At 43.6% G+C, this 20,665-nt stretch overlaps 1 protein-coding gene across 1 annotated transcript; it reads left to right on the top strand.

Annotated features, from left to right (window-relative positions):
* Positions 1-7,004: 7,004 nt before the first annotated feature.
* On the top strand, positions 7,005-18,140 carry LOC140506297 (zinc-alpha-2-glycoprotein-like). Its single transcript, XM_072613343.1, has 5 exons — positions 7,005-7,187; positions 14,867-15,130; positions 15,489-15,755; positions 16,343-16,618; positions 17,157-18,140. Exons 1-5 carry the CDS (start codon positions 7,112-7,114, stop codon positions 17,276-17,278), a joined length of 1,005 nt encoding a protein of 334 aa, XP_072469444.1. The 5' UTR covers positions 7,005-7,111; the 3' UTR covers positions 17,279-18,140.
* Positions 18,141-20,665: the final 2,525 nt, after the last annotated feature.

Raw genomic sequence — 20,665 nt, 5'->3', positions numbered from 1 at the left:
GTTGCCTTTCCTTTTAGAGAAGCAGATCAAAGAACCTGTAATAACCTGTGTATATCAAGGTGCTTACTATTACAATATGTTAAAATTGAATACTGACAATGGTGATGTGCTAAGAATTCCAGGCTTGCAACTCACAGTGCATGTGAGGTAAATACATATCCATATGCCACTGGTGAATACAGAGCTGCTGGCATCATGCACAGAATTAAACCAGGCAACCACTATGAGATGAAAATTACAACCAGTTTTGGACCATAAAACGTTAGGACGATTATGCCCTGAAATGCAGTACTTATATTCAAAGCCCCTCCACTGCACCCCAGCCTACTACCCTCTTTCCCCATCATTCCAGCAGCCCCAGGGGGCAGTATTGCTTTGAGAGTCTTTGTGAAACTGTTCCCAACCTCTTCTAGTTCTCTCTTTTCTCATTTACATCCTATTTATTTTTCGAGGATGGTCTCTCCCTTTTGGGAAGCATTTGTGTTTTTAGCACATAGTAGTCAGAGCACTTTGATTTCCAATATTCCTCATCACCACCTACTGGCTTCCCTGTAGTCCTTACCAAAACTCCATCTTCTCCATGAAGTCATTCCCAACCTCTTTAGTTCCTTCCTCTCTGATTTGCTTCCTATTTATCCTGTAGGTGGCATTTTTGTTCACTTTGTTGACTTATTGTTTCCTCTGTTAGAGTCTGAGCTCTCTGAAGTCAGCAAATTTTTTGTTTGTCTTTGTATCCCCAGCATTCAGCACCTTCCCTGGCACACTGTAGATGTGTAATAAATGTTTAGTCACAGATGGCTGGAGTCCCTTGTAATACCTATTTAGCTGGGCAACATGGCTGGCAGAGTGTGACTCCTTGTGGATGGTGGGACTCAGCTCCCATCATGCCATTGTGCTCAGGATTTCCCTCTGGATGATATCCAGGTGTCAGTGTTGTTCTCCACTCCTTTGCACAGTACAAGAACCCCTGTGGCATGTTTCCCAGCCTGGGGCATTTGGAGGGCTCAGCTTGATTCAGGTGACCTTCAAACTGTGTCCCCTAAGAAGCCTCCTCCCAAACCCGAGTATGGAAGGTGGAGAACCTGAAGCAATCTGTTGTCTCATGGAAGATAGGAAGACAGCTCTTCCCCTTTTCATGCCCTACCTAGGTATACTCTACAGCACACTTTAGCCAGGATGCCTTTCTCCTAAACAACATAATCTGGGAACCAGATTAAAATGCAGTTGGGAAAACAACTTGGGGCAGCTGTATGGGGCAGTGGATAGAGCACTGGGCTTGGAGTAGGGAAGGCTTATCTTCCTGAGTTCAATCTGGCCTCAAACACTTACCAGCTGTGTGACTCTCTGTAAGTCACTTAACCCTGCTTGCCTCAGTTTCCTCCTCTGTAAAATGAGTTAGAGAGGGAAATGACAAACCACTCCAGTATCTGTACCAAGAAAACCCCAACAGGGTCAGAAAGAATTGTACATAACTGACCACAACCCCTGTTCTGCAGCAGTGATGTCGAACTCCAACTGAAACCAATCCCTGCAGGCTGCTTATCAACACAGAAAACCTCATCTCCTCCATTGTATTGTATTTTTATTTATTTTGTTCATCATTTTCTGGTGGTTGTTGGAGTCATGTCTGACTCTTTGTGATCCCATTGGGGGTTTTCTTGACCAAGATACTGGAGTGGTTTGCCGATTCCTTCTCCAGCTCATTTTACAGATGAAGTCAACATTTTATGCTGAGGTCCACAGGGTTAAGTGACTTGCCCAGGATCACACAAATAGAAAGTGCATGAGGCCAGATTTGAAATCAGGAAGACAAGTTTCCTTACCCCAAGCCCACTATCCACCACACTACTTATCTCCCTTTTGTTAACTCTTCCCTAATTCTGTACACCTTAGTTTTACTGCACTTGCTGCCAAAAACACTCCCTGGATTAGAATGATGGACAAACAGTTTAGAAACCTGGAAAGTACCCAAAGGAAAACCATCTGGTCTCAAACCAAAGCAAAGAATGACCCAGAGAAATAAGTGATTTGTTGGAAGTCACTGAGCTAGTGGCAGGGCTAGCATTAGAACCTGTATCCTGCCTTCCAGTCTTGTGAGCTGTCCCCACATTGCTTACTGGCTCTTCTGAGGGTAAGGGACCATGCTTTTCTTTCTTAACTAGCTAAGTACTTGGAATATGTGAGATACACAGAAGGGGTGTGTGTGTGTGTGTGTGTGTGTGTGTGTGTTCGTCCATTGATGCCGAAGAAGACCATGCCATCAGAGAAATAATGACGTGACTTGCACTTGACTTTGTTTTGAGTGAGGGAGGACTGTGCAGGTCACCAGCCTCACTTCTCCTCCAGAGCCATCTGAATCCAATGAATTCATCAGGATGACTGGAGATGACCTAGGATGAGGCACTTCGGGTTAAGTGACTTGCCCAAGGTCACACAGCTAGTGAGTATCAAGTGTTTGAGGTGAAATTTGAACTCAGGTCCTCCTGACTCCTGCACTGGTGCTCTATCCACTACACTACCTAGCTGCCCTACACAGAAGGTACCAATTCAATTAAAGAAGCATTTATTAAGTACCTACAAAGTGTTAGGAATGGTGGATACAACTGTGAAATGGAAACAGTTCCCTCTCCTCAAGGAATTACATGGGGAGGGATTGGAGAGAACCGAACTTTTCCACAGCTCAATAAATACGAAGTAGACACAAAGTAATATTATAGCAGAGGAAGAAACTTAATCACTGAGGGATCCAGCAAGGGCTTCTGGTAGGAAAGGTACCTTATCTGGGTTCTGAAGGGAGCACAGGATTGAGCTGGTTTTGATTCCTTAATGGTATCTCAGGAAATTCTTGGAATCTGTGAAAATGTGGCTTAGGCTGGGTTTGTGTGCCATTATACACTTTACACGCTACTGCACCTTCCCTGCTGTGTGTGGGCAGTACTGCCCATAAACTTTTTTCTAAAGCTGGCTGTGGCTAATTGCAACTGGGATGTGTTTTAATTTGGATGATTTGAATAACTTTTGCTTGCAAATCACCTCGATTATTTCATCCCAGAGTCATCTTTGATAAGAATTTTTTTTAAAAGAGCAAGAAGAGAAGAATTTTAGCAAAATTTTTCCAAAGTCGTTTTCCTCCTTCCCAGTCAATAACAACTTCTCCCGCTTTGGCTTACAACTCTCATACATATTCATTATTTTGCACTATAGTTATTTCAGTTTTCATCTTCTCCCCTTGGGATATGTTAATCTCAAATGGCAGGGACCCTAATTTATTTAAACTTTGTATCTCCCCCTGGATTGAAACAATGCTGTTTACACATGAGATGCTTAATAAATATTTTATGATTTTTTACAAAAATGGCCCCAAAGACCTTTGCTTCTTATTAATCTGGGAAACTCTTAATTTTTCCAGTACTAGACTGTAAGGTCTTTTGGACTAAAAGTCCAATCCAATTTCCTCATTTTCCTCTGAAGAAAATGAAGCCAAAGGAAGTTTAAAGACTTGACCAAGGTCACATAGGCACTAAGTAGAGGAGGGAGGATTTGATCCCAGCTTCTTTACGACTAGTTCCTCTGTTCTTATTGACTGACTTTTCATCTTTGTATCTTCCACTTAAAAGAATCCATTATCATGTGTCATAGGAGCTTAGTTGATTAATTTATTGAATTCCATTATTTGTGACCCAAGAGGAATCTGGATAATGAAAATTATTTAAAAAGTAAATAAAATTATTGCTATCTTTTGGTTCTATATGCCGAAATTTCTTCCAGTGTCCTTCCTTCTCTCCTTCCCAGTGAGCCATCCCATATAAGAAGAAGATTTTGAAAAGCAAAAAAAGAAAGGGAAAAAATAGTAAAGTGATCAATGCAGGAAAAAGTCTAAAAGTATATGTAATGTTCTCTACTTGTGGGCCTCCAACCTCTGCAAAGTAATGGGGGAAATATCTCCTTATTTCTATTCTTTGGCGCCACACTAGGTCTTTATAATTCTTCAATATTCATTTCCAATTTTGTCATGATTGTTATTCTTTCCCTTTACATGTATGTATATTGTTTTCTTGCTTACTTCACTCTGCATCAATTCATGGAAGTCTCTCCAGGGTCCTCTGCATTTACCACATTTTTTTTTTTGTTGTTGTTTCTTAGAGCACAGTATTAATTCTCTTACATTAGTGTAGCAGGATTGTTTAGCCATTCCCCTATCCATTGGCGTCTGCTGTGGTGGATAATTGAAATTCACATGGAATTTCCCAACTTTTTTTGGCTACTTTTTTCCTTCCAAGTAGCTCCTTTCCTGGAGGGCCAGTTTTCTCCTTTAGCTTGTCAGTTGTTGAAGTAAAAGCAAAGGTCCCTCCTGGGTTATCTCTTCAAGGTATGGTTTAATGGGGAACTCTCTTGCAAGAGACTTTGGCCCACACTTGCTTCCTTACAGCAAGACTGAAAAGGTTCAGCCCGCTATTCCTAAATTAATGCAAGCCCTGCCAGGTGGCAAAACCCTCAATCTTATGCACATACCTCATGTCCTCTAGCCTGTGTTGAGGCTTGTGGTCCTTTAAGAAGCATTACTCTGTAATTCATGCCTTTTCTCAGCTTCTTTGTTACCCATTTCTTCTCCTGCTTTCCTCTTCCTACTGATGCTCTCTCAGTTTCTAAAATGCAGAGACTGCCTTTTGCCTGTTTTTGTATCCCTAGCACAGTGACTGGTCCATAGTAGCTCCTTAATAAATGTTTATTGACTGATGCATTGATTGGCAAGTCTTCTGTGTGCTTGGTGTAGATCTTTTACACATTTTGTAATATTTGAAATGGTATTTCCTTTTCTATTATTGCTTGACGGGTTTTTTGTATCACTGGTATGTTAATCCCAAGGTATTTTGTAATAATTTCGAGTGGGATTTTTTCCCTTTATTACGTCCTGTGTTTTTTTTTTTATTATTGTATAGAAGTGTTGTTGATTTTTGAGGATTTATTTTGTAGCCTGCAACTTTGCTGAAGCTATTGACTCAGCATCTTGGGTGATTCCTTAGGCTTTTCTTGTAAACTATCATGTCATCAACAGATAGGGATAGTTTTATCCCCTCTTTATCTGTCTTGATGCCTTGATTTTTTTTTTCTCTTATTGCTGTGGCCAGCATTTCCATATCAAACAATAGTGGGGTACGTGGGACTCTTTGCCTCACTATTATACTTATTGGAAAAAGTTCTAGTGTATTTGTATTGCAAAGAAGCTTGCTTTTGGTTGTACATACCTTTTATGATATTACAGAAAGTTGCCTCTATTCCCATAATTTCTAGTGATGGGTTTTGGGGGAGGGGTTTAAAAGTGTTTTCTTCTGTCAAAGGCTTTTTCTCCATCTCTTGAGATGATCATGTGGATTTGGATGTTTTGGTATTTAATATAATTAATTCTATTCAGTGTTTTCATAATGTTAAACCATCTTTGCTTCCCTGGTATAAATCCCACTTGATTATTACATTCGATTTCTTAGATCAATCACTGTAGTGTGTTTGTTAGAATTTTGTTTAAAAGTTTTGAGTTAATTCCATCAGTGATACTGGTTTCTGGATTTCTTTTTGTGTTTTACCTTTCCCTGGTTTAGGTATCAGGACTCTTTTTGTCTCATAAAAAAATTCTGTTCAGGGGCTGATCTTCCTTATTTTTTGAAAGTAGTTTGTGAAGTATAGGTACAAACTTTTAAAAATATATGATAAATGTCTCCTGTGAATCGATCAGGACCTGGAGTATTTGTCTTTGGTAGTTCCTTTTCAGTTAGATGCATTTCCTTTTCTGATATTGGGTTATTTAAGATCTCTCTCTGGTTTTTTGATAGTTGGGTTGTTTGTGTTTTTGAAGGCATGCCTCCCTTTCTTTTGTGTTCTGAGTTTTGTTAGCATATAACTGATTATTCTTTTGTTTCTTCCTGCTTTGCAAATGGACACTGTCCATTTGCTATTTTATTGACAATTTTCTTCTCTCTTCTTTTTAATTATATTCTCTAAGGGTTTAGCAATTTGTTAGTCTTTTCAAAGAATGCATTTTTAGATTTATTTATTATTTCGGTGATATTTTCCAATTTTCTATTTCCCCTTCATTTTCGCTATATTTTGTGCTTATTTTAGGTTTGCTTATTTGTTGACTTTCTAATTTTTATAGTGTATATTCCATTCACTAATCTTCTATTTCTATTTTTTCCTGTGTGTTTGTAAGGATAAGATTTCCCTCCGTAAGTCCCGGGTTAGCTGCAACCCAGAAATTTTTGATATGTTGTTTCATCCTCAATATCATCTTCTTTTACACAGATATTTTCCTTTAGTTTTTACTTGTTTCTTTGATCTGTTCTTTGACCTGTTCAACACTGTCTCTCATTTTCTCCTTTTGGATCTGTATCTTGTATTTGTGGTCCATGAAACAAGATTATTTTTATTAGTTAAGATCTGTAAAGGATATATTAAAGTGTTATCTTTGTGTACTCTTGACATTTGTTTGCAAAATCTTTGTACGTTATTAGATGTCGTGCATGATTCATTGGTATCTTGATTTCCTGTGCTTAAAAAGGTATCTCAGCCCTATTCTTCCCTGCAGGTGAGAGGAAGACAGTTTCATAATACACAATAATTCCTATATAGAATATGTATATATACATATATTTGTATGTATATACACGTACATACCGGGCAGCTAGGTGGCGCAGTGCGTAGAGCACCAGTGCAGGAGTCAGGAGGACTTGAGTTCAAATCTCACGTCAGACCCTTGTCACTCACTAGCTGTGTAACCTTGGGCAAGTCACTTAACCCCAACTGCCTCATCCTGTGTCATCTCCAGTCATCCTGATGAATGTTTGGTCACTGGATTCAGATGGCTCCGGAGGATAAGTGAGGCTGGTGACCTGCACAGCCCTCCCTCACTCAAAACAAAGTCAAGTGCAACTCAGGTCATCATTTCTCTTTCTCTCCTCCCCCTCCCCGCCCCCCTCCTGCCATTTTATTATCCACCACCTGAGAGGGAGGCGCTAGACAGTGACTGTTTCATACAAGTAAGAGGCAAGCAGTCAAGCGGCCGGATCCTTCTCAGGGAACGAGCTAGGCTTAGACTTAGGTGTTTTAGCAAGAAAAGATGGTCTCTGAAAGACCTCGGTGGGCCATCCAACTCTTCCTTTTCGTGCTGTGCCACCTGTCTTCCCCTAATGCCGGTGAGTTCACAATTCTGAACTCTTCTTCGCCGATGCCCCTCCCCCAGCCGGCCCCTCCGCTGCCGATCACCCCCCCCCCCCCCCGCTTATCACCCTGACCCCCCGCCGGCCCCCCGATCCCCCACCCCGGCCAGCCCCTCCGATCACACTAACCCCACCCCCCCGCTCATCACCCTGCCCCCCGCCGGCCCCTCAGATCCCTCTCCCCCAGCCGGCCCCGCCGATCACTCTAGCCCAGACGATCACCCCCCCCCCCCCCCGCTTATCACCCTGACCCCCCGCCGGCCCCGCCGATCCCCCACCCCGGCCAGCCCCTCCGATCACACTAACCCCACCCCCCCGCTCATCACCCTGCCCCCCGCCGGCCCCTCAGATCCCTCTCCCCCAGCCGGCCCCGCCGATCACTCTAGCCCAGACGATCACCCCCCCCCCCCCCCGCTTATCACCCTGACCCCCCGCCGGCCCCCCGATCCCCCACCCCGGCCAGCCCCTCCGATCACACTAACCCCACCCCCCCGCTCATCACCCTGCCCCCCGCCGGCCCCTCAGATCCCTCTCCCCCAGCCGGCCCCGCCGATCACTCTAGCCCAGCCGATCACCCCCCCCCCCCCCGCTTATCACCCTGACCCCCCGCCGGCCCCCCGATCCCCCACCCCGGCCAGCCCCTCCGATCACACTAACCCCACCCCCCCGCTCATCACCCTGCCCCCCGCCGGCCCCTCAGATCCCCCTCCCCCAGCCGGCCCCGCCGATCACTCTAGCCCAGCCGATCACCGCCCCCCCCGCCCCGCTCATTCCCCTGCCCCCCAGCCGGGCCCTCGGATCCCCCACCCCGGCCGGCCCCGCCGATCCCACTACCCCGTCCCCACCGCCGCCCGGCTCATCTCTCTGCCCCCCCCACCCCCGACGGCCCCTCCGATCCCCCTCCCCCGGCCGCCCCAGCCGATCACTCTTGCCCAGCGGATCACCCTCTCTCCCGCCCGGCTCATCACCCTTTCCCCTCCTTGACCCCCTCCCTGGCCCCTCAGATCACCCCCTCCCCCCTAGCCGGCCGGCCGATCATCCTCCCCCCCCACCCCCAGCCCGTCTTGTTTCCCTGGCCCCGCCCAGGCCAGCGGATCACCCAAACATCCTCGCCCGCCTCTTATCCTCAGCCCGCCTGTTATCCTCGCTCCGCCCCGCCGATCACCCTCCACCGCCAAGCTCATTACCCTCCCCGGCCCCGCCCTCCACCCTCCCCTTCTTCAGGCGGTCCTGTGAATTTGGATGTTTTGGTATTTAATATAATTAGTTGTATTCATTGTTTTCTGAGTGATCTTTGCTTCTTTCGTTTAAATCTCACTTGATGATTATGTGTGATTTCTTATATAAATCACTGTAGTTTGCTTCTTAGAATTTTGTGTCCTATTTTTGAGTGAATTTCCTTAATGAAGTTGGCTTCCAGTTTTCATTCTGTGTTTTATCTTTCCCTCGTTTGGTATTAAGACTGTATTTGTCTCAGAAAAGAATTCTGCTCAGGGCTTTCTCTTTCTCTTTGTTTGAGAATAGTGTCTGAAGCACAGGTACAAAGTTTTTTCAAAACATGATCAGTGTCCAGTGAATTGATCAGGTCTACGATTATTTATCTTTGGTAGTTCCTGTTTAGTTATATGCAGTTCCTTTCCTTACATTGGGTTAAGCCGTCTTTCTGGTTTTTGGTCGTTTTGAAGGCATACCTCTATTTCTTTTGTGTTCTGGGTTTTGCTGCCATATGACTGAGTGTAATATGTTTTGATTATTCTTTTACTTCTTCTGGTTTGGCTGTGAATTCACACTGTCCCTTTGCTATTTTATTGACTTACTTTTCTTCTCCCTTCTTTTTAATCATATTATCCAAGGGTTTAGTAATTTTATTAGTCTTTTCACAGAACAAGCTTTTAGATTTATTTCAGTGACGTTTTCCAATTTCTCTATTTCCCCTTAGTTTTTGCTATCTCTTGTGCTTATTTTAGGTTTGCTTAATTATTGACTTTTAATTTTAAAAAATGTATATTCTGTTCATTAATCTTCTATTTCTATTTTGCTCATGTGTGTTTGTAAGGATAAGGTTCCTCCCCAAGTTCTGCTTTAGCTGCACCCCAGAAATACTTTATATATCGTTTCATCACCATTTTCTTTTACATAGTTATTTTCTTTCAGTTATTGTTTCTGTTATTTATTCTTATTTTCCTGCTCAAAACATAAGATTTCATTGTCTCCCTTTGGGTCTGTCTCTTGTGTTTATGGTCCACGAGGCAATCTTATTTTTGTTTGTTATGGTCTGTAAAGGATATATTAAGTATTATTTATTTCTGCCTTTTTACATTTGTTTGCAAAATCTCCACGTTATTAGATATAGCACACGATTCATTGCTTTGTTGATTTTCTGTACTTAGAGGCTGTCTCAGTCCTGTTCTACCTGATAGGTGAGACGATGACAGTTCCACCAAAGTTTGCGCGCGCGCACACACCCAATTGGTACACCGAGAGCGGGAGATCCTAGCGAGCTTAGTTAACTAGAAGTTAAGAGGCGAGGAGGCAACTGGCCGGTTCCTTTTCTGGGGACGATTCAGGCAGCCGCGTTGGACTTCGGTGCTTTAGGGGAACAAAATATGGTCTCCGAACGCCCCTCGTGGTACGTCCGACCCTTCTTCATGCTGTGCCTGCTGTCTTACGCTAAAGCCGGTCAGCTCAAGATCCTTCCCCACTCCCCTCCTGTTCCACCCTGGAGCGGTGTCTTGTAGTTTTTCGGAATGAGCTCCCATCACCCAGGAGTGAGTGGATTCGGGCTTGTTTCATCCCTTCGCTTTTGAGTTCTTTCCGTGATAGTTGGGTCGCGTTTCCCATGAGGGCGTCTATTCGTCGGTTTCGTCACCTGCCCAGTCATCTGTGGAGGCTCGGGTTCTCTTCCCTCCTCCTTAGGGTACCTACGGCTTCTCGCCCCCGCCGCCGTCCCCGAGCCCCCGTTCACTCTTCTTTCTGCTCGCCAAGTCTCCCCTTCTCCTGCCCCTGTCTCAAACCTTTCCTTGTTCCTTACTAGTTTGGAAAAAAACAAACTGGGAAAAGAGCTGTCTGGCACCCTCAGCTTCACCCTTCTTCCCCCATCTAGGTTTAATCTGTGAATTTCTATCTTGTTTTCTTTTCTTTTATCCCCATTCCCATCTCCACACAATCTTTTCATAGATTGCCCTCGCCACCGCCCTGCCCTGGCCCATAATTTAGACAAACGACCTGCTCTGGAATGGGGCTTTGGCTCAAGTTGGCAGTTCCTGAGGAGTGTCCCTAGCACAGCTACCTCACTTAACTAAAGAGAGAAGTTGAGAATCTTTAATGAGTGTCATCCATTGGGCCTGGAGCTAGCGAGCTGACCCTGGACCTGGGGGGGAGGGGAGGGAGGCGGGAAGGAGAGAAGGCTGCTGCAGGTGAATTTTCTCCAGGGGAGCATTCTTTGCTCTGCCTCAGCAGTGGGTGGGGCTCACTGCTTTGGGGAGGATGGTGAGACTGCACAGGCTGCTCCTGAGTGGAGTTCAAGCCCCTACATGAAATAAGTGGGGGGAGGTCTCTGGCCAGGAAAGATGAAGCAAAGCAGCTTTGTACACAATGCCTGGCTTAATAAATGTTGATTGGTTCTAGATGCTTTGCTCTGTCAGCTAGCTGGCACAGTGGATAGAGGGCTAGACTTGGAGTCAGGAAGAACTGAGTTCAAGATCTTACACAATCAGAGGATGTGCGACCCTGGGTCACTCCCTTAACCTCTGACTTCCTTAGTTTCCCCATCTGTAAAATGGAGATGATGATAATAGCATCTATCCCATGGGGTCATTGTGATGGCAAAATGAAATATTTGTAAAATGCTTTGCAAATCTTCAAACAATGTAAATGCTAGCTATCCCCACCTCAAAATCTTTACTTAGAGTTTTAAATTTGAGAAATTACATTAAATATCAATCATTCCCCAACCAGCACATACTAGGTGCTAGGGGTATACATACCAGGAATTTTTAAATTTCTACTTAAAAAGTAGTAAAACACAAAATAATACAGTCAGTTGCAGAGGAGATCAGGGAGGTGATATGGTTTAGGGACTTGGGGGCTGACAGATGGGAGCAGCAGGGAGTGCCTGTCATAGGAGGAGGAGGAGGCTGCTGAGTGGAGTTAGGAGTTAAGAGAAGTAAGGGCTGGAATGGGCAGTGGCTCCTCCTTCTGGCCAGATGTTGGCTGGAGGTGGCTGGAAGGAGGGTGAGGCCATGAGATAATATGAGTGTAACAGAACTAGAAAGGATGGCCAGGGATGAGAAAACCAGATTTGCATTTTCCCAATTATTAGTGATTTAGAATATGTTTTTCATATGACTATTGACAACTTTGCATTGTTTCTCTGAAAACTGCCTGTTTTTATCCTCAGATTACTTATCATTTGGGCTCTTGTTCTTATAACTTTAGTCCTGTTTCTTATATATTTGAGAAATGAGACCTCAGTTAGGTTGTTAGTTGCATGGGGTCACTAGTGTGAGTGGCATAGGGGTTGTCTCTTCACTCATTTGAACAGAACCATGCTCAGTTCTCTTTCATATAAATTGCTTTGCTTCCTCCCCTTCTCTGGGAGGTAACAGAGATTAGGAAACAGGATGGTCATTAGGTAGAGGGTGGACTTTCTGTTTACTTCTACCCATTCTCTCCATCTGTTCATCAGAGGCTGGACCATCCATCCTGCAGAGAACCAACCTTGTGTTCTCTTAAACCTTGTGTTCTTCTGGGGAGGGAAAGATGATATGCTTATTTTCTAGCAGAATAAACTGTGGCTCCGAGAGATTAAGTGACTTGGATATTAGTCTTTGGTCTAAACATAGGAATTTTCTCTTCTCAACTAACGGTATCCATGATAAATTCCACTTTCATACACACGAACTTCACTTTTGGGGCTCAGAATTGGAGTGGAGGGTGAGAGAGGCAGAGCTCAGAAGCTGTGATGCTAAAGATGGTAAAGATCATTTAAATCATTAAATGTTAAGTGCCTACTGTGTGCCAGGGGTTCCAGGGGGTAAAGCTGATAGTGCACTGGCCCTGGAATGAGGAAGACCTCAGAAATTTGAATTCAAACCTAGTCAGATACTTACTAGCTGTGTGACCCTGGGTGAGTCATTTAATCTCTATTTGCTTCAGTTTCTCGTTTGTAAAATGGGCACACACTGGAAAAGGAAATGGCAAAGCATTGCACTATCTTTGCCAAGAAAACCCTGGACATAGACCAAAGAGTCACCAGGAGTTGGACATGACTGAAAGACTGAACAAATATTACTGTGGGCCAGGAATTGTGCTCAGTGTTAGAGATAGAAGAAGAGGCAAAAGACATTGCCTGCCCTTGAAGAGCTCACAATGTAATGAGGGGAGCAACAGACAAAAATGTCCAAACTGTATACAAGATTAATAGGCAATAACTGACAGACGGAAGGCAGTGGAGTTAAGGGAGATTGGAAAAGGCTTCCTGTAGAACATGGAATTTGAAACGGGAATTGAAGGAAGCCAGCAGTCTGAGATGAGAAGGGAGAGCATTCTACACATGGGGGCAGCCAGGAAAAATAGTGGGGAGAGAGAGAAAATGAATTTTCAGCTTTGAATTCTCTTCTGCTCTAAACTCCCTCTGCCACCCAGCGAGAATGCAAGAAAAACAAAACCTGTCATAAATATGTTTAGTCAAACAAAACAAATTCCTGAATTGGCCAGGACCAAAAGAAATGTGCTTCACTCTGCTCCCTGATTCCATCATGGCCTGTCTCTGTGGAGGTGGGTAGCATGTTTCATCATGAGTCCTCTGGAACTCCTGGGGGTCCTCATGTAGATCAGAGTTCCTAACTAAGCCTTGCAAAGTGGCTTCTGTTTACATGAGCATTATTTTATCGATTGTTCTCATTCTTTCCTTCACTTTGTATCTTCATTCAAGTCTTCCCAGATTTCTCTGAAACCCGTCATTGTTTCTTCCAGCACAATAATGTTCCATCCTGTTCATTGACCTTAACTTGGTTTTCTTTGTACACAGGCGCTTGTATGTTACCTCCCAACTGGAATGGGGACTTGGGTTTTTGTTATTATTTCTACTGTGTTCTTTGTGTACTCACTGCTTAGCACCGTGGTTGGAACACAGCAGGTGCCTTAGAAATTCATGTTGGTTTCATTTGAGTTTTGCAATGTAGAAGGAAACTGAAAGAATTAAGTCTTTCTCTATTTTTGAAAGTAGTTCTTAATTTAGGAATAATTGTACTTTGAATGTTTGAGAGAAATCATTTGTGATTGGGGTGTGTAACAGCTCATTAATAGTCTTTTTAATGTGTTCTAAGATTGTTTTATTTATGTTATCTATTTCTTGGGTAGCCAATTTGTATATTATTTTGTAAATATTCATAATTTATTTTCTATTCTCAGTTTTGTGGGCAGATACCTGAATGTAATAATCCTTGATAATGACCTTAATTTCATGGTATTAGTTGAGATATCTTCTTTCTCATTTCAGAGTTTGGTTATTTGGATTTTTTTCCCCCTCTTTGTTCAGGTTACCTAATATATTGATCTCTTAAGCAACTTCTTTGTTTTATCAATCAATTGTTTCTTGTGATTTTATGGATTGCTTCCCCTGTGATTTAGGTGACAAGTACATTTTAAGTAACACTTGCAACATAAGTGTGTGTATATATATACATATATATATATATATATATACATATAGGTGTATGTATATGTGTATATAATATTTAAAATGACAGGCAGACATAAGATCTTTAGCATTGACAGCAAAAGTAGACCATGTAAAGGGATGATCCTGGAGTCCTGGAGTGTAATAAAGATATAATTAGAATTGTCCAGGTGAACCCTCACTTGAAGTTCCTCACTTCAGTCTAGAAAGGATTTCACAGAAATGATAATGTTCAAGATGACAGAGAGGGATGCTCAGTTTCTTCATGTGTAAAATGGGAGAATTCTATTTGTAGGGGCAGATACAGGGAATTTCTGAGGAAACCTGAAAAGTGCTGTAGAAATACAAGCAATCGTCATCAGAGGTCCATTTGAACTTGTATAAGTGACATGTAGTCTTTGATGTTTCTAGACAGGGAACTGAATTCTTGGACTGAGGAAATGGGCAAAGAAATTGACATCTGAGTTGTCTGTGGGAATATGGCAGGTGAATCCCTGGGGACAGATTTTTGTTTCCCATGTCCTAGTGCCCAGTGGAAACTAGAGAGCTCTGGAACATTCGTCCTTTCCAAGGGGTTGATGATGTTGCATGTGCAATATTACCAGAGAAGGCTTTGAATGAATGATCAAGGTTGGAGTTTCTTAGACAATGATGCCATTTCCAAATCTGAGTCAGAGTTTTAAGTGGTGTTGTGTAGTGGATACAGAAGGGTGCAATGTTCTTTGAGTATGGGGGGTGGTTATGTGTCCTTGTCCATAGAAAAGGATTGTGAAGATGGACAGAATGGGAAAGGGGTCAGATTTAGAAGCAAGGTATGCTGGGTAAAGGATCTGAGTTGGAAGAGGGAGGACTGCAGGTCAGCTTGGTGAAAACATTTTCTTGCATAGAGCAGAGGAAAGGGAATATGAAGGAAGTGACTTTAGTCTCCTGCTCAGACACTTATTTCTGTTCTCTTCTTTTCTTTCTCTCTCAGAATCTCACAGTCTTCAGTACAACTTCCTTACGGTGTTCACTTCTCATGAAGAATCCCTGTCATATTCAGCCCAAGGCTACTTAGATGGTGAATTATTCTTTCATTATAACAGTAAGAACCAGATGCTAGAGCCTCAGGTCCCTTGGCTGGATGAGGATGTGGAAAGAGACACTTGGAAGAAAGAACATGATAATCTAAAAGATATTGGACAGTATTTTACAGTAACCCTGGACAAAGTCACGAAACAGAGCAACCTAAACCCTGGTAAGTTTGGGGCTCAGGACAGGGGCTGGATGAATGTGAGATTCGCCTGACCTAGGGAATGTGTGGTGTAGTGGAGAGCATCTCCAGCTCTGTCCCTTCTACTTGTATTACCTTAGGTAAGTAATTAACCTTCATGAACCTCAGTTTCCTTATTGTATCATTAGGGAGATCCCTTCTAGTTCTAAATTTTTGATCCTGTCAGGATGGGGAGAGGTGCTCTCTTTTGCCATCAGTTTGTCAGAGAATATGTTGCTTCTGGAGATCTGTTGAGGGGAAGGATCCTGGGGGAAGATTCTTCCAACTAGGCAAAAGTGGAGAATGGAACCATGACCTGCCTGGGGTTGGGGATGGGGGTTAGGTTCTCACACCTTCCAGGGAACACTTGGCTGTGAACTCCATGATGGCAACTGTAGAGGATTTTGGAGATATGGCTATGATGGACAAGATTGCCTCATCTTCCATCCTGGGAATCTCACCTGGGAAGCAGTCCACCCTGCTGCTGGTAGTGTAAGGAATGCTGCAGAAACAGAACCAGTAGACAGAAAGATCCAGAAAGCAAAAGTGGAAGGAGACTGTTGTGATCAACTTTTGAGTTATCTGAAATTTTCACAGAAGAAAAAAGCAGGTACTGACCTGGGATAGTGGCCCTCACCCCCAACTCCCTTGAAAACTCCTCTCTGCCCCTGATTTCCTGCCTGAGCTTTCTCCCTTCCTGTTTATAGGGTAGGAAATCATTCCTCTCTTTGCTTATAGATAGATTCCCCAAATCCATGGGCTAATCTCCTTAGGGAGCAGTATGGGCATAGCTGATGACATACTCTTGTTCCTTGGGAGGCCTGGATGCTTGGATGCTGTAATTCCTATATGCCCTAGACCAGGCTTCCACAACATATGGCCAGTGGGCTGCTTGGGTCCCACCAAAACATTTCTGGAAGCTTATGAAAAATGTAGCATTGTCACTGCACACTCTCTTCTGTATGTCACATGACCCGAGGTAACCAACCATTGTCAGTCTGTCTCTAGTCTAACCTATCTGGGGCCTGAAGATGTTTAACTTATTTTACTTTTGGTCCATACCTACTGCCAAGTTATGCAAGTCTACTTGGATTGAAAGTTATCCTTGTTGATGGTGGTGGGAGGGCTTTCTCCGCCCCTCAGTAGGAGAGTGGCTGTATTTTCATCTCTTCCTTCATTTTGGTCTCTTCCCCACAGCATTCCCTTTAGTGAAAGTGACTCCAAATAGGAACCGAGAAGGGGAGGTCACTCTGAGGTGTTGGGCTTACAATTTTTTCCCTCGGGACATCAAGATGACCTGGCTTCGGGATGGCTATGCATTAAACCAAAAGAAACAGGAAGGAGGACTCATCCAGCCTAGTGGGGATGGCACCTACCAGACCTGGATGTCTATAGATGTCCATGTTGAAGAGGCAAATTACATTTGCCATGTGGAACATCAAGGAAGGAACCAAACCATCTCTGTACCATTGAGTAAGTAGTGACATAATTATAATCAAGAGGCACCTGGAGCTGGAGCCAGGATCCCTTTCCACATGTATCCAATGAAGGGCTTGGACACAATCATCTCTAGTCTTCTCCCAGTTTTGAGAGTACATGAGTCTAAGGGAGCTCCTATTTTCTTCCCCACCTTAAAGGTCTATGAAAATGTGCCTTAGTCAGTGTCCTGATACCATAACAAAGCTCCAAGATTCTCCATTTAGTGTCCTTGTGGGAGTCAAGATTTCACTGAGTCCTATGGAGTCCAAAAGGCTGATAGAGTAGAACATCTCCTGACTCTGGGAAGAGTCTGGAGAGATCTGTCATAGAAGCACAAGACTGTGACTTACCATCTTTGTGACCAAAGGCAAGGCCCTTGGACTTTCTGAGTCTCAGTTTCCACTTCTGTAAAACAGGGACAACAGGACTTATATGACCTCCCCCTCAGGCTGGTTGTGAGGAGAATGCTTTGTCCCCCTGAAAATGTTCCAGAAATGGGAGCTATTACTCTCATCATGAATTTCTCTTCTAGGTCCTGTTCCAGAGGCAAAGATAATGTATGGGGTCCTTGCTGCTGCAATTGTGGTGTTCATGCTGTTGCTTTTGTTATTATACAAGGCAAAATGTTCCAGGTACAGAGAGAGACAGCACTGACAGGATGGCCTACCTGTATGAGCTATGATTCAGGGACTCCCAAGGCCTGTTTCTGGTGTCAGGGATCAGACTTGTGTTGGATGACCTCCGCTGGACTCTACTCCACTTTCACCCAGTCTCAAATATCGTTACATACTGTACTTTACTGCACAATCATCACAGATTTTATGTCAACTTTTTTTTTTTGGCAGACAGTGGGATGTGACCATTATGGTTGTTTTTTAAAAACTGTGCTGGTATTACTTGAAAATTGTTTTTTACTAAACTGTCTTAGGTGGAAGATTATGATGCACAGAATACTCATGCATATGTGTGTGAGGCCAAGCAAAGTAGGATCTTTTGCTGTTTTTGTTTATACCAAGAAGTATTGCCTCTGAATTATGTGATTAAGGAGGATCTATCTCACCTATTGTTGGGCCTAGGAAGATTTGTAGGAAGGTCCACACTTCTTGTAAATGAGGCACTAGTTCTCAAGGGATGTGATGCCCTCTGACTCTAAAGTGTATAAAGTGTATAAAAGTATGTAAAGACTCAGCTGAGAGTAAAACTGCGGTTTTATTTTGGGGATTAGTTTTTGGAAGAAGGTTTGGGTGCCAGATGAGACTCTGGGAAACTGATAAGCAGCCCCTGCCTTTGAAAACCCAGACGTTGGTGCTTCTTTCTCTGGTAACTGTGTATGTATTGTCAGGTAATTGAATTGTTGAATTGTAATGTATGTATTACTTACTGTCAGACAGTTTGGAAGCTCTATCTGTGATTTAGATTCCTCTGTATTTTCCCTGACATTCAGGGTACTGACTTTTTCCCAGCACTAATTAAATGATGCATATGCTTGATTAAAGTGATTGTTAACCCCTCAAAAGTTGCCTTTCCTTTTAGAGAAGCAGGTCAAAGAACCTGTGATAACCTGTGTATATGAAGGTGCTTACTATTACAATATGTTAAAATTGAATACTGACAATGGTGATGTGCTAAGAATTCTAGGCTTGCAACTCACAGTGCATGAGAGGTAAATGCATATCCATATGCCACTGGTGAATACATAGCTGCTGGCATCATGAACAGAATTATACCAGGCAACCACTATGAGATGAAAATTACAACCAGTTTTGGACCATAAAACGTTAGGACGATTATGCCCTGAAATGCAGTACTTATATTCAAAGCCCCTCCATTGCACCCCAGCCTACTACCCTCTTTCCCCATCATTCCAGCAGCCCCAGGGGGCAGTATTGCTTTGAGAGTCTTTGTGAAACTGTTCCCAACCTCTTCTAGTTCTCTCTTTTCTCATTTACATCCTATTTATTTTTCGAGGATGGTCTCTCCCTTTTGGGAAACATTTGTGTTTTTAGCACATAGTAGTCAGAGCACTTTGATTTTCAATATTCCTCATCACGACCTACTGGCTTCCCTGTAGTCCTTACTAAACCTCCATCTTCTCCATGAAGTCATTCCCAACCTCTTTAGTTCCTTCCTCTCTGATTTGCTTCCTATTTATCCTGTAGGTGGCATTTTTGTTCACTTTGTTGACTTATTGTTTCCTCTGTTAGAGTCTGAGCTCTCTGAAGTCAGCAAATTTTTTGTTTGTCTTTGTATCCCCAGCATTCAGCACCTTCCCTGGCACACTGTAGATGTGTAATAAATGTTTAGTCACAGATGGTTGGAGTCCCTTGTAATACCTATTTAGCTGGGCAGCATGGCTGGCAGAGTGTGACTCCTTGTGGATGGTGGGACTCGGCTCCCATCATGCCACTGTGCTCAGCATTTCCCTCTGGATGATATCCAGGTGTTAGTGTTGTTCTCCACTCCTTTGCACAGTACAAGAACCCCTGTGGCATGTTTCCCAGCCTGGGGCATTTGGAGGGCTCAGCTTGATTCAGGTGACCTTCAAACTGTGTCCCCTAAGAAGCCTCCTCCCAAACCCGAGTATGGAAGGTGGAGAACCTGAAGCAATCTGTTGTCTCATGGAAGATAGGAAGACAACTCTTCCCCTCTTCATGCCCTACCTAGGTATACTCTACAGCACACTTTAGCCAGGATGCCTTTCTCCTAAACAACATAATCTGGGAACCAGATCAAAATGCAATTGGGAAAACAACTTGGGGCAGCTGTGTGGGGCAGTGGATAGAGCACTGGGCTTGGAGTAGGGAAGGCTTATCTTCCTGAGTTCAATCTGGCCTCAAACACTTACCAGCTGTGTGACTCTCTGTAAGTGTCTGAGGTGAGATTTGAACTCAGTTCCTCCCGACTCCTGAACTGGTGCTCTATCCACTACACTACCTAGCTGCCCTACACAGAAGGTACCAATTCAATGAATGTTTAAAATGTTAAAAAACCCACAACAGAACACGGAGACTGTTAACATGTGAATTTCTAAGTCAATATGCTGCTGACAGATCCTTCTTTAGAGTTAATGCCCCTGTCTATTTGTGCTTGATACCACTCTTCTAAAACAACTTGGGGCAGCTGTGTGGGGCAGTGGATAGAGCACTGGGCTTGGAGTTGGGAAGGCTTATCTTCCTGAGTTCAATCTGGCCTCAAACACTTATCAGCTGTGTGACTCTGTAAGTCACTTAACCCTGCTTGCCTCAGTTTCCTCCTCTGTAAAATGAATTAGAGAGGGAAATGACAAACCACTCTAGTATCTGTACCAAGAAAACCCCAATGGGGTCAGAAAGAATTGTACATGACTGACCACAGCCCCTGTTCTGCAGCAGTGATGTCGAACTCCAACTGAAACCAATCCCTGCAGGCTGCTTATCAACTCAGGAAACCTCACCTCATCCACTGTATTGTATTTTTATTTATTTTGTTCATCATTTTCTGGTGGTTGTTGAAGTCATGCCTGACTCTTTGTGACCCCATTGGGGGTTTTCTTGACCAAGATACTGGAGTGGTTTGCCGATTCCTTCTCCAGCTCATTTTACAGATGAAGTCAACATTTTATGCTGAGGTCCACAGGGTTAAGTGACTTGCCCAGGATCACACAAATAGAAAGTGCATGAGGCCAGATTTGAAATCAAGAAGATGAGTTTCCTTACCCCAAGCCCACTATCCACCACACTACTTATCTCCCTTTTGTTAACCCTTCCCTAATTCTGTACACCTTAGTTTTACTGCACTTGCTGCCAAAAACACTCCCTGGATTAGAATGATGGACAAACAGATTAGAAACCTGGAAAGTACCCAAAGGAAAACCATCTGGTCTCAAACCAAAGCAAAGAATGACCCAGAGAAATAAGTGATTTGTTGGAAGTCACTGAGCTAGTGGCAGGGCTAGCATTAGAACCTGTATCCTGCCTTCCAGTCTTGTGAGCTGTCCCCACATTGCTTACTGGCTCTTCTGAGGGTAAGGGACCATGCTTTTCTTTCTTAACTAGCTAAGTA

This window comes from Notamacropus eugenii, chromosome 5, assembly GCF_028372415.1.
Source record: "Notamacropus eugenii isolate mMacEug1 chromosome 5, mMacEug1.pri_v2, whole genome shotgun sequence".
Classification (NCBI taxonomy): domain Eukaryota; kingdom Metazoa; phylum Chordata; class Mammalia; order Diprotodontia; family Macropodidae; genus Notamacropus; species Notamacropus eugenii.
Note: the sequence above shows the minus strand (reverse complement) of the source record. Positions and strands in the feature narration are given on the sequence as shown.